The sequence below is a fragment of the Nelumbo nucifera genome, chromosome 3, assembly GCF_055504915.1.
Source record: "Nelumbo nucifera cultivar China Antique chromosome 3, China Antique-T2T, whole genome shotgun sequence".
Taxonomy (NCBI): Eukaryota; Viridiplantae; Streptophyta; class Magnoliopsida; order Proteales; family Nelumbonaceae; genus Nelumbo; species Nelumbo nucifera.
The window spans coordinates 23,725,802-23,745,707 of record NC_142651.1 but is presented as its reverse complement, the minus strand read 5'-3'; the positions used below and the strand labels follow the sequence as shown (position 1 = coordinate 23,745,707).

Below are 19,906 nucleotides of genomic sequence, written 5' to 3'. Positions count from 1 at the left end.
TTGGCTTCAGTTAGTGCAAGGCTCTCGTTCGAACAACCTTATGGTCTTGCATCGGGAATATCTCCCCATGAAATAAAATACATAAGTATGGAGATATTCCCAATGCAAGGCTGTAAAGACTGTAATGGGCCTTGCTCTGACTGAAGCTGATCTCGTGAAAAACAAAGAAATTGGGCTTTGCTCTTCAGAGAGTGCTCCTCACACCAATCTCACAGCCACATCCCACTGTAGTAGGAACATCTCTCATAAATAATACGGGAGGTGTTCTTGATGTATCACTGATACATGCTGTGGGGTTGGTGTGAGGAGCCGATCCCAACGAGAAACAAAGATACGTAGAATAGACTACATAGCTGTTCAAGAGGGCAAATTCCAGTGTACGAATAGGGTAGCTAGACACCCTCTGTGTATAGAGTACTGAGGTGTTCACTCTTGATTGAGTGCCTGTTTAGGAGGAGAAGGGCTTCTGTGGATGTAATGCCTATTTAAATAGCTTTTATAGCAAATATATTTATATTTAATTATATGTTTTAAGATATTTCCAATGTAAAATTGCAAGAGTCTGTTCCAATGGTGTGAGCATAAGCCTGCACCGGTCGAAGCCGAACTCATTTGGGAGGGCAGGAGTGTAGCAATGGCTTTAGGAGGTGGGCCATGCATGCATGCATAAACAACCTAAGCCTATTAAGCTATATTTAATTGTTTAGTTAAAAACCAGGTTGCCCAAATAAATTGTTAATCGAGGTTGCCTAGGAGCCGGTTAGCTAAAGAGATTGCTTTGAAGCTAGCCCTCTAACTAAGCCGTTTAAAGAGTTGAAGTGGACAACCCTTCAAAGATCAAATGACTAAAATGTCCATATTGGGCTGTCAGCTAGTCAAACTTTGGGCTGTCTACTTCCAATAATTTAGGTCCTGTTTGACGTGCCTATTTTGCATGGTTTTTCGGCCACTTATAAGTCGGGAAGATCGAAAATTGGTCTATTCTTATTTAATACGTGGAATATCTTGCCCCCAAAAGATGGGGTATCGAAAAGATGCAAAAAGTCCATTTTGGGAAATTCTAAATGAAGCTTTTCGCGTCTTCCGAGTTTTAATCTCGTGCGGAAAGATCTGAAACGACGCACGGAAAGATGCACATTTGCCAAACGGTCCTCGAGCTGCCTAAATCAATGTATCTATTGATTATTAGAACTACGAGAAGATCTTCTCAAAAAGACTTATCAAACAGACCCTTATTTGAAACACTATTAACACAACTTCACAAAATGGGCACTTAATTAGCTGAATTTTCACCTCAACCATCCGGTCCCTCCCGATGGGAATTTGAATCTGTTGACTACAAAATATTGGTCTTCTGTATTTGCTGCTCGCCACGCTATGTATAATCCACTACAACACCAATCACGAATGAAAACAAATGTTCAATACTAAAAGATTTTGCATGATTGGCGTGTTCACTCGTCATTGGTGACGTAGAGAGTTATACTTCACAGCAAAGATCCGGATTCTCCGACCGAGTCCTGGTTCTGTAGCCCGTTGTATACACGTCTGTTTTCATTAGCCCGTAGGCCGTAGTGAATTACGAGCCACTGTCTAAAAAAGAGAAAAAATCTCGCTGAGGTTGACGTAAGCAACAAATTGTTCAGATGAAAACGATCGTCAACTATGGAAAAGACCAAGTCAACAAATCAGATAGCTATACCTCATCAACTCGAAATTGATTGAATGAAAAACTCTCACAAGAAACACTGCGCCATTGGAGAATTCGGATTAGCTGAACGCGGGCTGTGGAACGCCAGTATTAAATTCATGGATTTCACTGTAAAATATGCGAGCCCCACTGGCGTGGAATTTGGTTTCGGACTGAACAGTAAAACCCCAATAAAAAATCTCATTTGAAAATGAAGCTTCGCTTCGATCGAAGCGAACTTCAATATTACCAGATCCTTACCGAAATGTACAAAAGGAGATAACGGCTCGCTACTTCCTCCGTTGTATCGTTTCATCAGGTGCTATCATTCAGGGAAAAGTCGATAGAGATGGTTCAGATCTCTAGTCGATCGGTTGGATTGGTGGAGTTTCTGCATAAATTGTGTAGGTGTTGGCGGAGGAGCAGAGAGAAAAGCAAGGGCCCCGATGGCGGAAGTGGAGAAGAAGACGACTACATAAATTCTTGCGGTCTGATTTTCGAGCTTCGGAGCCTGCAAATCGCAACTGGTTTTTTCTCCGACTTAAATCAGCTTCGGTCACGGCGGATTCGGCCCTGTTTATAAGGTATAATGAATACTGTTTTACCTTCTTCTGAAAACGGCATCGGTTAAATGAGAGCTGAAGTTGGTCGGTCGAACGAATGAAAGTACGTTTCGTTTCGGAACCGAGGTTGCAATCTTATTACCTTGACTTTCGGGAGATGATTCCGATTATGCTAGTACACTCACGTTGCTCCGTGCTTCGGTGGCTCTCATAAGTCATAAGTTGTATTTTGTATCGTTGCTGTTTTTACCGGTAAGGCTCAGTTTGAAAGGAATATAAAGTATAAACACAAATATGTATTGTATAAATACATATAAAATAATATAAAATATAAGATTTTTCACTCTATATTTATACTTTTGAAAGAAATAGAAATATGTTGAATGCAAAATCTTATATTTCATATTATTTTATATATATTTATGTTATACATATTTGTGTTTATACTCTTTCCAAAATGAGCTTAAAGTTTTGAATTGATTAAGGTCACCTCAACTGTGGAAAAATGGTGCATATGTGGTACTGATCATTTGACACAACAATCCGTGTTGATCACTCCAAAATTCTCCACCTCGAACGAAATATCTCACCTCAACAGTCCGTTGCAACGGTACTAAACACAATGCTAGTCTCATGCATGATTAGATTTGGTCAGTGACCATCTCACCTATTAGGTCATCGGGGCCAACCAGGTGAGATGAGGTTTCGAGCCGCTCTCACCATCTCTGAGAAGGGTTATTTTTATGCCAAAGAAAATTGAAATACGCCCTATGGGGGCAAAGGTGAATGATTCGATAAAAAAAGAAAAAGCTATTAGGCCATCGATATGCTCTATTCAGGTTGCAGGATCATTTACTTAAACATCCTTTATAGTTTCATACATGGTTTTCGAATCACTATTGACTTGGACGGTTGGACCATTTGGCTCAGAAACCGTTCAAGCAACTGGTTCCATTTTACCCTAAATCCAGTTTCTAGCCGAAAAACTGTTGAATCAGTCAGCAAACCTTTGACCTGTTCAACAGTTTTGGCCGTTTTTAAATTTTAATTATTTTTTTAAAATTTATTTTATCAGAATAAGCCATCCATTTGAACAGAGCAGTTGAACCATCTACCCAGAAACCGGTGGCCAGAACAGTTCCGGTTTCGATGTTGTTTTTTAAAACATTGGTTTCATGTATTTAATAAAACCTACCCTAGTTTGCACATTAATTACTAAAGCAGCCTTCACTTAATCAATTTTGTATCAGGAGAGTCGGGATTCCCTCCAAGAAAAAAACTCTGCATACATTACAAAGGCATGGGAATCCAATTGTATATCAGCAACTCCATATGAATTTAACATATGGGAGATATCACCATTGCGTGGCTAGATGTTAAGTGAGCAAAGTTTAAACTTGTAGTATAGGCAACTGTTAGAAGTTGCTTGTGTATTTGAGTTTGAGGATGGCCGCATGAAGAATGTGATATGAGAATTGTCAGGGTGTTTGTAGAATAAAACCCCCTAGATCTATTATATTTCACATTTTCCACTCATATATATATTAAGAGGTCATATGATCACTCCTAGATTACCAACGGATTTCTCTTGTAAGTTACCATCTGGTTAATGTTTTGTTTAATCTAAATGTGTTGTTTATTTTCCAACAGGGATTGATGCCAAATGGTCAAGAAGTAGCTGTAAAGAAGCTATCATTGAGTTCAAGACAGGGACTGAAAGAATTCATGAATGAGGTGAAATTGTTACTAAAAATTCAGCACAAAAACTTGGTGACATTGTTGGGATGCTGTGCAGGACCAGAGAAGATGCTTGTCTACGAGTATCTGCCAAACAAGAGCCTTGATTGCTTCCTCTTTGGTATGACAGTTTTTCCTGTATGGCATAAGTATCTATAGCACCGAGGAAAGAAAATGTAACTTGGTGGTAATTTTACTTGAATTGTTCAGACAAGAGCAAGTCTGCATCATTGGATTGGCCAAAACGATTTGAGATAATTATTGGTATAGCAAGGGGACTTCTCTACCTTCATGAAGAGGCTCCAGAGAGGATTATTCATAGAGATATTAAAGCCAGTAATATATTGTTAGATGGGCAGCTGAATCCAAAGATTTCAGACTTCGGCTTAGCAAGGCTTTTTCCTGGGGATGACACCCACGTAAACACATTTAGAATTTCTGGTACTCAGTGAGTAGTTTCTTTCCTATGTTTCTTTTGCTGTCAATTTTCCCAACATATTTTATTGTCACTTACTAGAGTGGTTTTCAATATAAGATCAGAAGTGGTATGGAAACTAAGCATTTCTTTTTGGGTAAATTCAGTGGTTATATGGCACCTGAGTATGCGATGCGAGGATACCTTTCTGTGAAAGCTGATGTCTTCAGTTTTGGGATTTTGGTGTTGGAGATTGTCAGTGGGAGAAAGAATCATGAGCGGAAGTTGGATGAAGAAAAGGCTGATCTCTTGAGATATGTAATTCTTTTTTGGCAAGTTATGTAAGTTAACTTGACACCGCTGACTTTTATATATAACAAAATCCATTAAATCTACTACAAATTGCATGTTAATATGTTATGAGGGAAATGTGTTTCCACATCACATATGAGTGTCATTTCAATTAAAAAATACACATGTTTGAGACGCATCAAATTTGATGTTTTAAGTAGAAATAACAATTTGTATTTGTATTGATCAATTCAAAATGTAAATAGAAAAATCTCTCTCATAAATTCATATTGATCAAATCCAAAATACAATGACAACAAAACGTCATTGTACCAAACAAAGTTGCATTTGGATGCGATGTAAATCAAGAACCGATGTAAATTTTACATTGGTTCGATTTTGTATGCATTTGGAAAGAGGGTATAATTATTATCGATGTAAAATTGTACTCCAGTTCAGTTTTATGTGCATTTGGATGGAGTGTAATTTTATGCCGATAATCAATATAAAACCTCATCAATTCTAAAGTTTTACAATGTAAAAGATACATAAATTTTATTATGCAAAACTTTGCACAATTTCATCCATTACTATTTTCAAAAAAGCAATGATCACTTTTTGATTCAGTGTAAAAAGTGATTAATGTATTTTTTATACGAATGACGTTTTACACTGATTCCAAGTGAAGCCTATAGTGACACCAAAAGTAAAGCTGGTGTTAATGATTAGGAGGGATCATATATATATATATATAAGGGGATTTTCTAAATCGAGAGGGAACTCCCTTATGCTCTGCCACTAGTTTTTCTAGCCCCTTCAAATTATAATAGATTACTTTTCCCTAATATGTCCATCTAGTAAAAAATTGGTATTCACTGGTTAAGATTGCCCAATTACAATTAGTGAGAAATTTGGGTTTGAACTATCCAGTATATCTTATTGATTGCATGGCATAGATCAATAGGTTGTGCTTGTGCCAGAAGAAATATGTTTACAACTTATGACCAGAACCAAGAAAACATCATATATTACATATTATATATCTTAGTTCCCATTGTCTATGAACCAAGCTTTCATTAGTAATTAATGCTATTTCTGCAAATCAATAAGCGTCAAGCCCTCTCATTTACATGCCTTTGCCTGCCTTTATAGACATGGAAACTTTTTCAAGAAAGCAAGGTATTAGAGATAGTGGACCCGTCCCTTACCGATTATAATCCAGATGAGGCTTCGATGTGTGTTCAGCTAGGTTTACTGTGTTGTCAAGCAAGTGTTGCCGACAGACCTGACATGAATTCTGTTCATCTCATGCTTTTAAGTGACTCATTTACTTTGCCAAACCCTGGGAATCCAGGGATTCAAGGCCGAGGTGGACGTTGGACTACCACTTCTTCTGCTCTCACTCTCACTGCCACTAATGCTACTGAAAGCACCACTGGTATGACTAAGCTTTCTACAATAGTAGTGTAGTCGAGGATTATTCTAGGAACTCTATCTCTGTTTCTTTTGTGGATGAAGGTAGATGACATCCATATATTAATTTATTTCTTCTGTACAGAATTCTTGAAGTCTGTATTCATAACTAGAACTCATTGGAAGTAGTGCTGTACAATAAAAGTGGAGGCGCTCTTTTGTATCATATTGGTATTCAAGTTTCTGGTAAATTATCAACAAAAGACTATGATGCTGCTATAGATATAAATATGATACTGGGATACCTGTACAATGGTGCTCTATCAATATTTCAAGTTTTAGTGTAAATTTAATTTGTATCTGGTACGCCCATTGGATAACATATGACATAGTGTTTAAGCAGTGCTAGTGCCAGGGACAGGGAAGCTATAGTTGCAGGGCTCTTTAGATCACGAAGGGCAGGCGACAGCAGATTAGTGCTCTCTGGATTTTTCACCAAATAGAACTTTACAGGCTATCCATGTGGGACCCACCTTAGAAAGCCAGATGCTGCTGCGCTGCCCTTTCAAATGGAAACAAAAAAGTGCAATTCTAAATACTAGGCTACCATCCACTCCAGGTCTGCTATAAACAAAGACGTGTACAGTCAGCTACTTAACCAGTCAAGAGTGATCACTCGGACCTGTTTGTTTACTCTTAATTGGTTACATAGCCAGCTGTACACGCTTTTCTTTGAGCAGATTCCAGCAAGCTACCAATTACCACCCACCCCATGTATTTGCACTGGGATACCTGTTTGCTTTTTTCTCTACCTTGATGGTAAGGGTGTCAAATGGACCGGTTTGACGGACTAACAAGACATATTGGATTGATCAATCCAGTCTAAAATATTTATTAGATTGGATTGGACCTGGCCCGGAATATATTTACATTGGATTGGGTTGGATTACGCCAATATCTAGTATATTGATATAAGATAAGAATATAGGTGTCAATGGATCGGGTTTGGATTGAAACCAATCTAAATTAAAACGGATTTGAACAGATTGGAAGGTCCAGACATTGAGTTGGACCATTCCAAAATGGTTCAAAATATTTATTGGATTGAATTGGACCTGGTCCATTTGTAATGGACTCATATTGGACTGGATTGACATTTTGAGGAAATGAGGAAATCTATTCCTTGAATCCCTAGTTGGTCAACCCTAAAATCCTAAACCCTCATTCGACATTTTCTTCTCACTTCTTCTCTCTTTCCGTCGCCTAACTCACCTTGCCATTTGTCAAGTTGCTGCCATTCTCTCCTCTCTCAACTCTCACTCTTAGCAACAACCAAGTTGCTGTTGTCGTTCTTTTCTTGCCGTCATCATTCTTTTCTCGCCTAGGTTTTCTTTTTGACCATAGAGTTCTCATGTACCGTTTTCTTTCTTGACCATAGGTTTTCATTTGTTCTTAATAAATTATAGATTATTTCAAAATTTTTGAAATAAAAATTTAAATTTTATAGATTACAGAATTGTTTCAAAACTTTTGAGTAAAAATTACTAATTGTAGATTTTGTTTTAATGATATTACATTCAGCAATTGTGACCATTCAACTGCTGAAATAGGTAACTTCAATCCGAATCAGATTAAAATCCTAAATCCAAAAAAATCAATCGAATTCAAACTCGAATTCCCTGCACACAATCCAATTCCGATTAGAATAGGCATGTCCTTTTTTTTACAATATTCTATAATTTTATACACTTTTATACTTATTTATTTTATATAATTATGATGCTATGGATTGACATTTTGAGCTGGATGGTTGAACCTCTGACCTACCGCTTGAATGGTAAAGCCGTTTTATTTTTAGATCAGTTTTAAAAACACTGAACAAAGGCAAGCAAATAACAACCTGCCAACTATTTGCCTCTGAAAACTTTGCATTTTTTATCTTTACTTCGGCTCAATTTGGAAGGAATACAAATACAAATATGTATAGTACAAATACATATAAAATACAAGATTTTGCACTCTACATTTTTGTATTTGTACTTCTTCAAAATGGAACCTTTATACTATGTTTGGTTTGAAGGAAAAGATAAGGAAAGGAAGAAAAATTTAGGAAAACCTATACAAGATTTATAAAGATTTTCTTACCTTTTCCTTCTTTTCCCTACTTTTTCCTTCAAACCAAATACAACCGTGGGGAAAACGAGAACAACATTTAAAAACTTTTTACATGTATATTCCTTTTTAAAATAACATATATATATATATATATATACCTAATATGGCAAATTTAGACATCATATATTATATGAAATTATTACAGGTAGATCATGTAAATCATAATAAACATACGTTCCTTGAGGTATCTTTATCATGTTTTGGACCATTGACAGCCTTAGGCTAGCCTGGCCCATCCAATTTGATATTTGTTACTTCCTTCGTTGTCGCCTTCTTTTCCTACTAATCTTTCACACGTCTCAGTTTTGTCTCTTTGTACTAACAATCACATTTCTCTCCAAATTAATTGGTTTTGTCATTGAAATGAAAAGAGAGTGTCGGTCCCTTTGTTCCTCAAATAGACAAAAAGGGGGAGAGATCTAGAGAAATGATTAAGCTGAAGCATTTGTTAGGTTTGAGCACACTCGATTAAACCAATTCCAAAACCTATTCTAAGGCCATATTTGGTTTGAAGGAAAATGTAAGGAAATGAAGGAAAGATAAAAAAATTTATACAAGATTTGTAAATATTTTCCTACCTTTTTTTAAACCAAAAACAGCCTAAAGAAAAAAGAGTTAAAAAAACATACATACACAAGATTCAAAAGGTTGATGCACCCCTTTCAGCGTACCAGAACGTATTAATACTTTGAATCTTGAGATCCACATCGTGGGCTCTCTGGATGTTTCGTCAAACATAGCTTAAAGGACTGTGTAGGATTCGCCATGGAAATCCAAAAGCTGCTGCGCTTCAACCCTCCCAAACGAACATTTAATTAGATGATTTGGACTCAAATGGGTATGAGGGTATCTATCTGTATTATGAGGGTTGAACATGATGAGTGAGACTCCCTTAATCATCGACAATTTTTATGGTTGGAAAATGTTAATGTGGAATCATGCCTGAAGGTTGAAGATGGGATCTCTTCCAAGCTTGTGCACTCAAGAGTACAAGCATTCAATCACGCATTAGAAATATCTTCCTATAAATTTAATATATTGGATGTTGTATATACAGCTTTTTTTATGGAAAGGAGATTTTGGCTCACTTTGGAGACACAAGCCACTGTGCGTTTTCTTTTAATCCATAAAGGGATGCAATTTGGGTCGTGTTTGGGATTGAATTTGTCAATTTTTTTTTATGGGCCCAAACCCTAAGCCAAGCCCCATATAATTGAAATTCTTGTCCCTAGCTTCAAGTGAAGACGATGGAGTTTAAAGCAGATATTATTATCGGGAGATGTTTTCGGTATACGGCGGAGATATGTTGTGGGCGACTGATTAGAACTCAATTTTACAGTGGGGTTCGATTAAAATTTAAACCGGACATGAACCCTATCATGGAGGTATTTTTCTTTTGAATTTGTTAGGTAGGGACTAGGGAGATTGTAAATACATTGGATCACAATATTTCATTTCTTATTGAATCTTATCCATCAGATTTAGATACCAAATACCGACAGTAATCATGAATAAAAGGAATTCAAAAACTCCCATGAAACTTTTTTTTTACTAGGAATGGATCCTTACAAATGATCCGGGTATGATATCCGAGCACATTTTTCTTGGAATTAGAATCGGAATTGGAATCAGAATGGTCCATTCCTATAATAGGTTTGGTTTAGATAAAAATGAGAATGGAAATTGAAATCAGTAGGAATAGGATTTCATAGGGCAAGGAATGGTCATTTTCTCGAATGGGAGAAAGCCATTCCAGAAAGAATGAGAATGAAATTCTAATTTTACCCAATCAGACAGTTGGAATCGAAATAGCCCATTCTGATTTCAATTCCAGACCCTTAATCCCGCGAACCAAACAGGACCTAAATAGATAAGGTATGGATTGAATAGATCCGCTCCAGATTCAACCCGTTTGGCCTAATGGAGTTATGGACCTTGTGGTCATGGTCGATGATGTTACTCTTACTCAACGTATGGGGTCTAAGTTCTAAGGATTAGTTGAACGCGTTGGCTGTTCAACAGGCTGTAAAATCAATGATATTGTTATATGTCAGTAATAAAATACATGGGACCCGCACCTTTTGGGGTGGGGCCATAAATTTATTACTGGCAAGAGGATATCGGGCCGGGTCGTGGACCTCGTGGTTGCCGTTGGTCTCGTCTTTGAAGTGGAAAGGACGACTTCAATGGAGTAGCATAGCAAGCTAAATGCAGTTTAGCCAATCCTTCCTGAGAGTTGTCTCGGACATGAACCCACAGAAATTAAAAATTTTGAAGCTCTAAACACGGCATAAGGCGCTTGACATTTCCACCAACGTTCCGGTTTCGCCCATTCAGATAGAGAACAGGAGAGAGAAAGGGAGGAAGGAACCTCTGAAACTCCCTCTCTCTATCTCTCTCTGTGTTCACCAGATCTCAACTACCGTGGACACCCATTTGATTCTTCCCTGTATTCTTCCATTCTTTTGGTTCATTTGACCTCGGAATAGTTTAATTGGTCTATTTGTGTCTTGACAATACGCATTAGGGATGCCGAATTGGGAGCTCAAAAACTGTTGTAAGCATGACCAGGTCGTGTTTCTGACGACCGTAGGAATCTGTACTGTTGCAATCCTCGCGGTATGTTTTAGTTCATTTCTTTCATGTTCATGGGTACTCCTATTTTTGAGAAAAAGCTTCTTTCTTTTCTGTCATTCTGTGTTTGAGTTGGTGGTGCGTTGGGGCCATTGGATATGTCTAGAGTCTAGTAGATTTTAGAAATGGAGTTCTACAGAAAGGCAAATGGTTTTGATTGAACAATTTTCTTCACGAATAATCCTTCTGTTATTGTATTCACATTAGTGGGCGTGGCATTATGTTCTTAGTCTTTCTTGTTAGCTTAAATTCACAACTTTTTGAAGAATTGGCAGCCGTTAAAACTAACAGTAATTGATTTAATGTGAAGTGCTTCAGGACTTCCTTCTGAGGTTTGGAGCTTTCACATTTGTTTTCCTTCATTAGATATTTTGATATTGAGATTCTGTATTTGCTTTACCAGTAGATCAGAGATCCAGGACAGTAAGTATATTAGCCATAATCTAGTTGGATTAACACATGGAACGATTGCGGGAAAGAAATTTCAGACGGTCGATCTATCTTCTTATCAGATTTTGAATTTATGGCTGTGTTATTTGTTTTTGTTGTTTGCTAACATTTCTTTGATTTTAATTCTGTTTGGTTCCTTGTAGCTTTGGAGGACAATATTTTTGACACCATTCAAGCTCATCACTGTTTTTCTCCACGAAGCAAGTCATGCTATTGCTTGCAAACTAACATGTGGTCATGTAAGAACCTATATCTCTTCTCACTTTCCACATACATAAATTGATAAATTATAGATACATACAGGCAGCATGTAATAAAGAGACTATATTTTCTTTTTCAACTAATTAATAGCCACCATTTATATACAATAGATTGTGTATGTGTTTTTGTATTTAATATAATTAAATACATGTATGTGTGTATGTATCGAATGAATTTAACATAATTAAAAATGTATTGTGCACGTGTGTTTGTATTTTTACTTTATTTAGAAACATGTAAAATTGTAAATACATATTTCTTTACTGATGAAGTTCATAGGCCACTGCATTTGTTTCTAGATAATTACTGGTTCTAATTACTATTTGACCTATTACCTGTTTTCATATGGTATTCCAGTTAGTTCTAAGATTTTTAACTGTTCAATTCCAATTAAATTAGCAAAGCCATACCCCAACTATTTGGGGCCAGATGCATGAGTTTTGTTTAGCCATTTGACTCTGTCATGGGCTCTAAGATTGAAACCTGTTAGTTTTTCTTAAACCTCCCAAGTTTTTGTAGATTTAGGAATTTGAGTCAGAAGCAGTGTTCTGAAAATCATAATTCTATCATAAATTGTAGAGAAAGTTAATGGAATCGTAAATCGTAAGATTATTTCTATTTTTTATAAACTTGCTAAAAAATTAAATAAAGATATATGAAAAAGTTAAATATGTATAGAAAAATGATTTTATCCTATTTTTAATCCATAACTACCATATACGCACATAAAGCAATAGAATTTACCACATATATTAATAATACAAGCCTAAGATGATATTATCAAGTTTGACTTGAAGGTCAAATAATCCACATATTGGCTCTTTAAAATACATATAATAGAAAATAAACTCAATGTCTGGTCTTAAATAACGTATATAAATCATTTTCTAGTAAGGGCTTAAAAACAAGTCTCCCTTGACAAAAATAAATATAAACAAAAAATGACAAAGTAGAGAACTAATCCTTAATTGAACTTATTTGAATTGTAGTAAATCACAGGAATCATATAAATAATAAGATTAATGAATCAAATTGTAGGATTCAAACAAAAATCATATGATTTTGAAAAGGATTTGGGCATAAGATTCAAATTGGAACCCTTGAGGTTCATGATTCAAATTGTGAATCATATCATAAATCATAAAATTTTTACAACATAGAATCAGAAGATAAGCAAGTGTAACACCTCAGAACCTCTCCCCATTCGTTTTTCTTTTGGCCATTTACCTGGACCTGTGTTCTTTTATTTCCCAGGTTAGTGAGATAATGACATTTTATCCTTAAAAAGATAAAATTAGAAGGGACAATATTGTCCCATCATGTGCTGGCAACTTTCCCACCAGGTGGGAAAGTTATTTATCCACCTGGGAGAAGAGCAAGTGATACCCAAGTTAGTTATTTACCCACCAGGACCAGGTTAGTGACACCCAAGGAAAGTAACTTTTCCGTGGGTCCTACAAGAATCTGCAAAAAGAATGTGGGATTGTTCCCATTGACCAACTCCCCCCCCCCCCCCCCCCCCCCCCCCCCCCGCCTTACCGAAAAACAAACAACATATCCACCTTTTCAAAGAACAAATATGATCATCCAAATCCATAAACCTGAACCAATTGATTGTGGGTCAGTTGGTGGGATCTCCGGCTGTTTTTAGCAGAGACTGGATCAAATCCCATTGCGACCAGGGTTTGGGGGTTAAGGGTATGGGGATGGGTTGTCCCTGTTTTGTAGCCCCAAGAACTTGAGTACGAAGAAAAATCCATAAGCCTGGATCTATTGGGGAAATAAGATACCACTTTTGGCAGATTGGAAGAACTATTATCAACAAATTCTAAAGATTCTTTAGCATTCTTTTAGTACCCTTTTCCAAACCCAATTCTGCTCATTGATCAGTAGTATACCTTTTTATATTTTTTTCAAGTTAAGTTTTGGCTCTAAAGTTCACATCAATCAGTCAGAAAATTCCAACAACTCACAAAATTAATCAATAAAGCCTTATTCTAACCTTTTGGTTTCAGCTTGAAGGATTTAAATGAGGTAAAGTAATGGTGATACAACACCCTTTGATTCGTTCCAATGTTTTAGAACATGGAGACGTAATGCAAGGGGTTCCACCACTTAGGGGCATGAGTCATAATTCAAATGCTCTAGGCACACACTTCACATGCTTTTTGAAACATTGGTTCTTTCTTTCCCATTGAACGCTTTTGGAGACATAACGTTTTCAACTGCTTTATTACAATGAAGAAAACTGAGAGATTAATTTTATAACCCTGCTAGAGTTAAAGCATGTAGTTACTCTGTAAAATAACTTTGTTTAACAGTATTATCCAATTAATCAATAACTGAAGCCTATTCTGAACTTTTTTTTTTTCAATTGGTAACTTAACAAAATTTTATTAATACTGCCGGAAGAGATCCATGTGGTGCATGGACTGGTGTTAAAAGTTGCCCATATTATATAGGGGAGTTATTACATTCAGTTTCCTAATTAAAGGGAAACTGAATTGATTATGGGTGAGTTAAAATAGCCCCATATTTAATTTTTTATTTTTTTAAAATTCAAAAAGAAAACAAAACAAAATCTGAGGGGTTGAGAAGCAATAAGAGGAACGGAAAGAATAAACTGATGTGGACAACTGTAGATCAAGAGAACAAAATGACCTTTTTAAACATTGTGCTCTTTAGAGTAAGACAAACATCAAAAGAAGACAGAAGCAAACCTTAGTGCTCCGCGATATCTTAAAATTTAATCTGGTTCTTCCTTTGAAGTGCATATGAAACAAAACCTAATCCATGATGAAGGAGCTGATATCTTTTCATATCCTGTGCAAAGGATGGGACTTTTCTTCAAAACTTCTCTGATTCCATTCTGTCCATATGACATATGCCCCATACTGTAGAAAAATGGGTGATTCTCCACAAAATGGCACCCTTTGCTTCAAAAAGGAACTCTTAACCATCTCTTAAGGAGTGATTCCTCACAACTCTTAGTGAAGCCTAATCCTCACTTTTCGCTGACTACAGTTCTCTTCCATCATTCCATTTTACATGGCCCTAATCTTCTATTTTGATGAAATTACCAAAATAGCTCTGCTAGGAAAGCCAACTTGCATCAATTAGATGGGTTTCTTCTGTCATTTCACTCTATATAGGGCCTTGTCTTGAGGTACAAAAAAACCATGCTAAGAAAATAATAGATATAAAGATATACCCCATGGGTGTAAAGTTAGAAACTATACTGATTAACACTCCCTTCGGTGTCTTTCAAGATACTTGTACAATTCACATGGTTCAATCCTTTTATTCAAAATTTTCATACAAAGAATTAAGTTGCAATTAAGAGTTTTGTTGTTCCATTTGTCTAACTCACCTACAAACCAATTATGGTATTGAATAGGTTATTAAACAAAATTGTATGAGTTAAAATAATTTTGAGGCTTAGTGGTGGGGGATGATCATAATTTAGACATGTTGGCAGATATAGTGGGTTGAAAAGTTGGGAAATTGCTGACAAAGTATTTGGGAATGCCACTTTGAGAGAAATCAGAGTATTTGTCAAAGGGTGGAAAACTAACACTAAGCAAAAATGTTCTGTCTTCTCTCTCTCCCCACTTATCTACTGTCCCTGTTCCCCATCCCAACTAGTAAGGCCAAGATTTTGAAGAGGAAAATGAGAGATTTTCTGTGGCAGGGGTGGAATGAAGAGTTCAAGTTCCACTTAGTCAATTGGAGTTAAGTCTGTAGGCCAAGAAAGGCAAGAGGTTTAGGGATAAGAAAATTATGAAATTTCAATGTGGCTTGCCTAGGGATGTGGTTTTGGAGGTGGAATGAACAACACACAAATCATTGGAAAAGAGTGATATTGGCTAAATAGGGTTCAAGGAATTCAAACTGGGAGCCAAGTGAATCAAATCTTTCTTATGGATGTGCAGTGTGGAGGGGCATGCAGAAAGTAACAAGGGATTTCAAACAGGGGATAAAGCTGGAAATAGGAGATGGGTCAAGAGTTAGTTTCTGGCAAGAGGTATGGTGTGGTGGTTATCCCTCTCAAGAACAGATTTCCAACTTTATGTGAAATTGCTCTCAACAAGGAATATTTGGTATCGGAGGTGTTCTCTCAGGAAGGAGGCGTGGGAGTTTGGAATCCTATTTCTAGAAGGAGCCTGAATGATTGGGAAGTAGATCAATGGGAAGAATTGACGCAAATCCTTAATACATTTAGGGTGGACAGTGCAAGGATGAATAAGAGAATTTGGTTAGGGGAGAATTCAGGAAATTTCACAGTCAAATCTTTTAATAGCAGTCTGTGTAATGTTGAGGAGGTTTCTTTCCCTGAATATAGGGTCTGGAGATCAGTTGCTCCGGTGCTCCCCTCAAAGTCCCTCTTTGTGTGGGTGACAGTTTTAGGGAAGTGCTTAACAGTTGACGATTTATCAAAGAGAGGTTTGATGGTAGAACCCAGTAGATGTGTGCTGTGTGGCAACAATTCTGAGGAGGTGGAGCATCTTTTTCTGCATTGTAGCTTCACTTGGGAGATACAGATGAAATCTCTGAGGGTGCTTGGAGTTCAGCTGTGTTTCCCAAGGAACTTGATGGATTTGCTAAAGATCTAGAATGTGGGTGGTTTGTCAGGGAAAGGAAGGATTGTTTGGAAGGTTGTGCTGGCAGCAATGCTGTTGTCAATCAGGAAAGAAACAGGAGGCTTTTTGAAGACAAGTTCAGTTCAAAAGAGAGAGTTTTAAAAGGCAGTTGGGGTAGGATTTACTCATTGGTGGCGACACACAAGTTTTTTCAAGAATATTCCTTTCTGCTCTTTTTTTGTCATAGCAATCTTTTTTGTATGATTTGTTCATTTGATGAATAGTGGTTTTGGGGATGTATAAAGTTAATACTTGCCTTGTCCAGTGCCTTACTGGGCAAGGTTTATATACATTTTTAGATTATTTAATAAAATACTTCACCATTCTCTCTCAAAATTTATATGCTCAAGAGTCAAGACTGTACCTGCAACTAGTAATGTTTATTTGGTGAAATAATTTATGATGTTTTTATTGGTTTTCTATGCTGTTCTTCTACAAGTACAAACAATTTCTGATGATTAGTTCCACTATTTGATTAGGATTCTCCCGACTCTATGGTTATAATTTTATCTGTCGACTCTAGATTCTAGAGTTGCTTCTGAACAAGGATATTCTACTTAAATATGCAGGTGGAGGGGATCCAAGTTCATGCAAATGAAGGTGGAGTTACACAAACTCGTGGTGGTGTATATTGGTTAATTTTGCCTGCTGGATGTAATGTACTTCTGTCCTTATCTTTTTTTGGTCTCATAAGATCTCATTTCAGTTTGTTGGAATTTCATTTGCAGCAATGCTAGATTTGCAAAATTCATGATTGGGCCTAGTATCCTTAACTAGTTAGTTTTCTCGGATCCATCTAAAATTTAAGTTAATACCATTCTGTATTTGTTATTGATTTTTTTAGTGGCTTTGAAATTGTATGGAACTTTCCAGACATTGGTTCTTCATTTTGGGGAATGGTTCTTATACTGGCATCTACAAATCTTCTAACTGCAAGAATTGCTGCTGCATGTTTTGGTATAGCCTTGCTTATTGTACTATTTGTTGCTAAAAATGTGAGTACTTCTTATATTTAGATTATTGATAAGAGTCTCTGCTAAACATATTTGTCCTATCCTATGCAAATGCAACATTCTGATGTTATTTTTCATAAAACTTCTGAGTTTCACACCTGCCTGTTTACTTGGCTTCTTGATCATCTTTGGCTTATTGATTATCTTTTTCCTATTTAACAGTGGACACTTCGAGGACTTTGTATTGGTAACTTTTTCAAGCTCTTGACAACTTTTGCTTTCTCTAATATTCATAGTTTTCAATAAAATACAAACACAATTCTAATGTCTTTACTGAACTTCCCAGGGTTTATCATTTTCCTTGCCGTAATTTGGCTTTTACAAGAAACGACGAAAGTCCGCATTCTTAGATACATCATTATGTTCATTGGTATATGCTTTATGCTTATGCAATTTCTTTTCTTTATGCAACAGACTGCAAAGTGTTTTCTATTTTTGTTTTTCTGGAAGAAAGTATGTTGACTGTATCAATCTGCACATTGTAGGTGTAATGAACAGCTTGTTTTCAGTATATGGTATGTATCTTCTACTAGGATTTCTTTCAGGTTTCTTTTGTTCAGCATTCTGAGGGTGGGCCTTGGCGCAATGGTTGGGTTGTTCCATTTTGACCTGGGTGACCAGGGTTCAAATCTTGGGAACAGCCTCTCTGTATGTGCAGGGGTAAGGCTGTGTGCATCTGCCGCCCCCCAGACCCCACATTGGCGGTAGCCTCATGCACTGGGCTGCCCTTTCTTTTGTTCAGCATTCTGGAATCGAACCAATTGATCAACCCTAATATGTGGGTTAGCCATCTAGTTCTGTAATGCCAAATTATGTCCTGTACCACCTGTATTTATGCAGATATATATGATGATCTAATATCCCGAAGAGTTCACACCAGTGATGCTGAAAAGTTTGCAGACCATTGTCCATGCCCTTGCAATGGTGTTGCATGGGGAGTTATCTGGTGAGCGTTTTCCCTTGCCCTTGCCCTTGTTTGTTGTAAATGTGTCTCGATTGCCTTAATGGTTCCACATGTATGCAGCTTCCCTCCCTAGTTACAAATATTTCATCCTTCTGGAAGCTAATTTATATTTAAATCTGATTACAGGGGATTAATATCATTTTTGTTTCTCTGTGGAGCCATGTACCTAGGACTTGTCGTCTTGTCTTGAGGTACCACTTGCTTACATGATCATTATTTTATTATATTCTTACATGCAGAACCTGCTATGTCTTCAATGAGGTAGTTTTGGGCTTGAGGATCCTGAACCTCTCTAGTCAAAATCTCAGGTGTCATTTTATAACAGCTAATGTGGTTGAACTGAATGACTTGTTGCTTTGTCTTTTAGTGGATAAGTAATGGAAGAGATTGTGAACTCCTTAATGGCTGGAGCTGAAGTTGAGTTGATTAATATGGTTGAATATTTTATTATTTAATTAGTTTATCCACTAAAACACAACATATTCAATCATTATCAAACAGCCCCAAGAAATTCCAATAAATCCGAACTGCTGGAAACTGTGCATGAATAATGGACCCAGACTCAGATTATCAGCTCAAAAAGGATATACAAGAGCTTCAACCCACATTGCCATGAGTCAAGTCAGCTTGGAAAACATTTCAGACATTGTGATCGCATTCTCATCCATAAGCCTTCTATTGCATGTCCATGTTCAACTTGACACTGATATTCAACTTGTGGAACAATGTTATTAGACATTAAGGAAAATAGGAGATCATATGAAATTTTTATATGGATACTACTTGAGCCAAAATCACGTCAGTTGATTTTAGCAGTAAGTTGCATCAAGAGATTTAAACCTTATTGAAAGGTACTCAATATCACATGCAACCACTTAATACTGTGGTGCCGGGTTAACTAATCTCATCATCTTAAGGGCCTAAGCCAATGTGCATCTTCTGGCTTACAGAGATTTTGAGCCTCTTAGCCATGAAATCAATCATACAAGTCATACCAAGGAGGCAATTGGGTGGTGACTCTTGTTAGCACTTGGAAGATCTCACTTGATAGCTATCTCTGTATTCCCCAGTGTTTGATCTCCATAACCTTAATCCACTCTTAGCTGGAGAACTGCAAAGCTACCCAAGCCCAAAGAGAATTATAGTAGGCCTTGTACAACAATTATGATGTTTTCTTTTATTCCTTATGTTTTTAACTTTTTATTATGTACATCTCAGAATACCCCATGTAGCACTAATTGCTACAGGTTCATTCTTTATTAACCTTTGCCAGCAGTAGATCTCTGATTCACTTCCCATCCAAAAAGATTTATGCTAACATTTCTACAATTCTCAGTTGAGCTTGAATTTTATTTACTCTTTTAACGCATGACCATGGAATTACAAACATTATTCAGTACATTGCAACCAGTTTGGCTATAGAAAATAATTCGAGAAAAGGAAATGATAGAACATAAACCATACGACCATCTGCGAGACCCTTCTTTCAATATTAAACATTTTGTTCAAGTGAGTTTAGTCAAAAGAACAACAGGAAGGAATGCTTGTGATGTTGCCAAATTGCCATTGACCAATGAGCATCCTGATTTTAGAGTTTGGAGTCTGAACGTCTACTTGGCAGAGTGAACCTCAAGTTAAAGGTTCATGATTCGTGCATGGA

At 36.8% G+C, this 19,906-nt stretch overlaps 1 protein-coding gene and 1 pseudogene across 2 annotated transcripts; both read left to right on the top strand.

The window, feature by feature from the left end:
* The first annotated feature begins 1,753 nt into the window (after positions 1-1,753).
* On the top strand, positions 1,754-6,438 carry LOC104602350 (cysteine-rich receptor-like protein kinase 29; annotated as a pseudogene). Its single transcript, XR_016083690.1, has 6 exons — positions 1,754-2,274; positions 3,904-4,111; positions 4,201-4,438; positions 4,573-4,723; positions 5,849-6,134; positions 6,255-6,438. The product of XR_016083690.1 is annotated as a cysteine-rich receptor-like protein kinase 29 (transcript).
* Positions 6,439-10,478: 4,040 nt separating this feature from the next.
* LOC104602345 (uncharacterized) lies at positions 10,479-18,701 on the top strand. The gene is made up of 9 exons (XM_010265993.2): positions 10,479-10,903; positions 11,512-11,607; positions 16,839-16,923; positions 17,143-17,264; positions 17,445-17,469; positions 17,569-17,652; positions 17,768-17,797; positions 18,123-18,228; positions 18,373-18,701. Exons 1-9 carry the CDS (start codon positions 10,814-10,816, stop codon positions 18,434-18,436), a joined length of 702 nt encoding a protein of 233 aa, XP_010264295.1. The 5' UTR covers positions 10,479-10,813; the 3' UTR covers positions 18,437-18,701.
* Positions 18,702-19,906: the final 1,205 nt, after the last annotated feature.